The sequence below is a fragment of the Callorhinus ursinus genome, unplaced genomic scaffold (genome assembly GCF_003265705.2).
Source record: "Callorhinus ursinus isolate GAN/ISIS: 27379988/994484 unplaced genomic scaffold, GSC_fseal_2.0 scaffold1263, whole genome shotgun sequence".
Lineage (NCBI taxonomy): Eukaryota > Metazoa > Chordata > Mammalia > Carnivora > Otariidae > Callorhinus > Callorhinus ursinus.
The window spans coordinates 1-4334 of NW_027398318.1; the positions used below are offsets into that span (position 1 = coordinate 1).

At 41.9% G+C, this 4334-nt stretch overlaps 1 protein-coding gene across 1 annotated transcript; it reads left to right on the plus strand.

Moving 5' to 3' along the window:
- The first annotated feature begins 53 nt into the window (after positions 1 to 53).
- LOC112818863 (olfactory receptor 6E1-like) lies at positions 54 to 1031 on the plus strand. Its single transcript, XM_025865947.2, has one exon. The coding sequence runs from the start codon at positions 54 to 56 to the stop codon at positions 1029 to 1031; it is 978 nt and encodes a 325-aa protein (XP_025721732.2).
- Positions 1032 to 4334: the final 3303 nt, after the last annotated feature.

Below are 4334 nucleotides of genomic sequence, written 5' to 3' on the forward strand. Positions count from 1 at the left end.
TCTTTCCTTTCAGTTCCAAGTGCCCTCAGGTCCCCAGAACATCACAGCTCTGGATGCTGCACACCTCTGATTGGCCACCCCCAGCAGACATCAGAGGAGCCATGAGGAACCACAGCACTGTCACTGAGTTTGTCCTGCTGGGGCTCTCAGAGGCCTGTGAGCTGCAGATGCTCATCTTCCTGGGGCTGCTCTTGACCTACCTCCTCACTCTGCTGGGGAATCTCCTCATTGTGGGCATCACCCTCATGGACAGGCGCCTCCACACCCCCATGTACTATTTCCTCCGCAACTTTGCTGTCCTGGAGATCTGGTTCACCTCAGTCATCTTCCCCAAGATGCTGACCAACATCCTGACTGGATACAAAACCATTTCCCTTCCAGGCTGTTTCCTACAAAGTTTCCTCTATTTCTTCCTGGGCACCACAGAGTTCTTCCTACTGGCAGTGATGTCCTTTGACAGGTATGTGGCCATATGTAACCCCTTGCGTTATGCCACCATCATGAGCAAAAGGGTCTGTGTTCAGCTAGTTCTTTGTTCATGGATGGCAGGATTCCTTCTCAACATCTTTCCAAGTTTCATCACTTTTCAGCAGCCATTTTGTGGCCCCAAAGTCATTAATCATTTCTTCTGTGACAGCTTCCCACTCCTGGAGCTCATATGTGCAGACACGAGTCTGATAGAGCTTCTGGGCTTTATTGTGGCCAACTTCAGTCTACTGGGCACTCTGTCCGTGACAGCCACCTGCTATGGCCACATCCTCCACACCATCCTGCGCCTCCCCTCAGCCAAGGCGAGGCAGAAAGCCTTCTCAACCTGCTCCTCCCACATCATTGTTGTGTCTCTCTTCTATGGCAGCTGCATCTTCATGTACATCCGGTCAGGGAAGGGTAATGAGGGAGAGGACAAAAACAAGGTGGTGGCCTTGCTCAACACCGTGGTGACCCCGATGCTCAATCCCTTCATCTACACCCTGAGGAACAAACAGGTGAAGCAGGTGTTTAGGGAGCAGGCAAACAAACTCTTCTTATAAAGCTATGGAATTAAGAAGCCAAAGCTAATATTCCCAAGCAACTTAAGGGAATATCATGTCCCTGCAAGAAATTGAGGCTTCCCCAGTTAGAAAATTCTCTGATGCCATGTCGTGAGTTCTCTAGACCATCAAGGCATTTTTATTAATTATCAGATTTGAATTATTTTCTTCATTCCATCTGTGTCTGCCTGGCCTCTCAACAGAATATAAAGAGCTCTTTGGGAGCAGCTCTGTAATTCACCATAAGCCTCAGGCACCAGCCCATTGTCATTGACTACATAAATACTAAGTACTTGCAGACTAATAAATTGTTTTGTGTGTCTGTTGCTCCAGCACCCTCAGAGGAGAGAACAGTCCTGTTAGCACTGCCCTCATTTCACACTTGTACTCCTGTCACTGTAACACATCAGCAAGAATTCAACAAAGGCCCTAAGGCTGACTCCTTATTATTTTGTATATAAGCTACTTCTGTTTTTTTAGTATTAAAATTCATATAAGTTCCTCATTCCTACTGACAAAGGCTCTTCTACCTACTAGTTAGTTACTTCTCTAAGCCTCAGTTTTCTCCTCTGTAAAATGGGAATGAATGCCCATTCCAAAAGAGTCTGATGAAAGTCAAATGAGATATCTACGCAAGATACTCCAAATAGTGACCGGCACATAGTAAGTCCTCAATAAATGTTAGTTCATTTCCTCCATTTCTCATCCTACCTTCCCTCTCTTCCTTCTGAACTTCACACCAGTTGTCAACAAAACCATTTCTATTCAAAATGCTATAAATTGTGTATTCCAAATGTTATAGTAAATACTATATAAAGTGAAATACACAATTTGACCTATTGATGTTTCTTACTAAAATGTTCCCTATTTTCATGAAGGAAAAAATAATATTGGCAAATAAACATTAAACAAATAATGGAATTAATTACTGTATTTATTCATTCCAAAATAATTATTACACAAATGTCAGGTTCAAGAAAATGTGCTATGTGGCCTGGGGTATAAAATTTAATCTATGTCTTTGAAAAATTTGAAATCTAATAAGGAAGATAGAAAGTACACAAATAACTATAATTCAGGGTAGAAAATGATTTTGTGTAAGAAAAAAATCATGCGTGATTCTTCCACAACAAATGTGAAAACCCAGAGGAACTGGATGATTTCCTAGAAAAAGAGAATTATCAAAAAACTAAAAAGAAATAGAAAACATTTAATTAGATAAATTACCATAGAAGGATTTCAAAATGGGATTATATACTTCATATAATCTCAAAAACCATGTCCTCAACAACAAAAACAAACAACCCAATTCTACAAATGGCCGATACACACATGAAAAGGTGTGCAACATGACTAATCATTAGGGAAATGCACATCAAACTCACAATGAGCCACGCTTCAGACCCCTTAAGATGGCTCATATTTTTTAAATGTTAAAAACAGAAAATAACAAGTGTTGGCAAGAAGGTGGAGAAATTAGAGCTCTTGTGCTTTGCTGGTGGGAATGTAAAATGGTGCAGCCACTGTGGAAAACACCATGGCAGTTCCTAAAAAATAAACATAGATTTACTATACAATCCAGCCATTCCACTTCTGGGTATATGCCCAAAAGGACTGAAAGCAGGGACGCAAACAAATACTTGTACATCTACGTTTATAACAGCATTACTCACAATAGTCAAAAATATGGGAACAACTCAAATGTCTGTTGATGAATGAATGGATCAACAAAATGTGGCATATAGATATGATGGAGTGTTGTTCTGCCTTAAAAAGGAATGAAATTGGGGCCCCTGGAGGGCTCAGTCGTTAAGCGTCTGCCTTCGGCTCGGGTCATGATCCTAGGGTCCTGGGATTGAGCCCCAAGTCGGGATCCCTGCTCCGCGGGAAGTCTGCTTCTCCCTCTCCTGCTCCCCCCGCTTGTGTTCCCTCTCTCGCTGTGTCTCTCTCTGTCAAATAAATAAATAAGTTCTTAAAAAAAAAAAGGAATGAAATTTTGACACGTGCTATACAACGTGGATGAACCTTGAAGACATCCTGCTAAGTGAAATAAGCCAGACACTAAAGTACAAATAGTATAGGATGCCACTCACATGAAGTATCTAGAGTAGTCAAAATCATGGAGACAGGAAGTAGGATGGTGGTCACCAGGGGCTGGAGGTGGGGGTGGGAATGAAGAGTTATTGTTTAATGGATACAGAGTTTTGGTTTAGGATGATGAAAAAGTTCTGGAGATGGGTAATGGTGATGATTGCACAACACTGTGAATGTACTTAATGCCGCTGAACTGTACACCTTAAAATGGTTAAAATGGTAAAATAATGTTCCACGTATTTTGCCACAATTAGAAAAATACAGATTCCAGAACAAAACAAAGCTATGTTATCTTTGACTCCCCCTCTTTCTCTTCTATCCTACAGTCAATCTATCAGCGAATTCTGTGAATTATACTTTCAAAATATATACAGCACCCCACTGCTTCTAACCATCACCAGCACTACCGTCTTTGTCCATACCACCTTCCACTTCGTCTAGGTTCTCCATTCCCCACTTGCCACCACTGCCCCATCCTCATAGCCCTGGAAGAGGGCAGGGGTAGAAAACACAGGTAAAGGGGATGTGGGCTTGCAGAGTTAAGGCAGATGAAGCCAACAGCACACACCCTTTCCCTCTGAAGATTTCCCACCTGAAAGAGGCCTTAGGTGTTGGAAGGGTACCTTTTAACTTTCAGTATGTTCAGAATTCTAACAATTACATAGGGTTGGGCCATTTAATAACCCCATTCTTTGGACTTATAATGAATGGAGGACTTCCTTTTTTTTTTTTTTAAAGATTTTATTTATTTACCTGACAGAGAGAGAACACAAGCAGGGGGAGTGGGAGAGGGAGAAGCAGGCTCCCCGCTGAGCAGGAAGCCCCTTGCGTGGCTCAGTCCCAGGACCCTGGGATCGTGATCTGAGCCAAAGGCAGACACTTAACGACTGAGCCACCTAGGCGTCCCCTGAAAGGAAGACTTCTAAAATAATGAGTGACCAGAAAATTCATCATACCTGTCCTGAATTCCATCCAAGGGTCAAGAAAAAAAAGCTGTATGAACAGGTTTGAATGGGTATGCAGCAAGGGATAGATGGAAAATGCATACTACAAATAAGGGATTTTTATTCGTAAGATACAAAAACAAGCCACCGAATAGATAAATGAGCAAAGGATATGCATAGATACCTCACAGAAAAGCAAACCCAAAGGGCCGATAAATAAGGGGAAAGATGTTCAACCATATTAATAGTCAAGACAATTCAAATT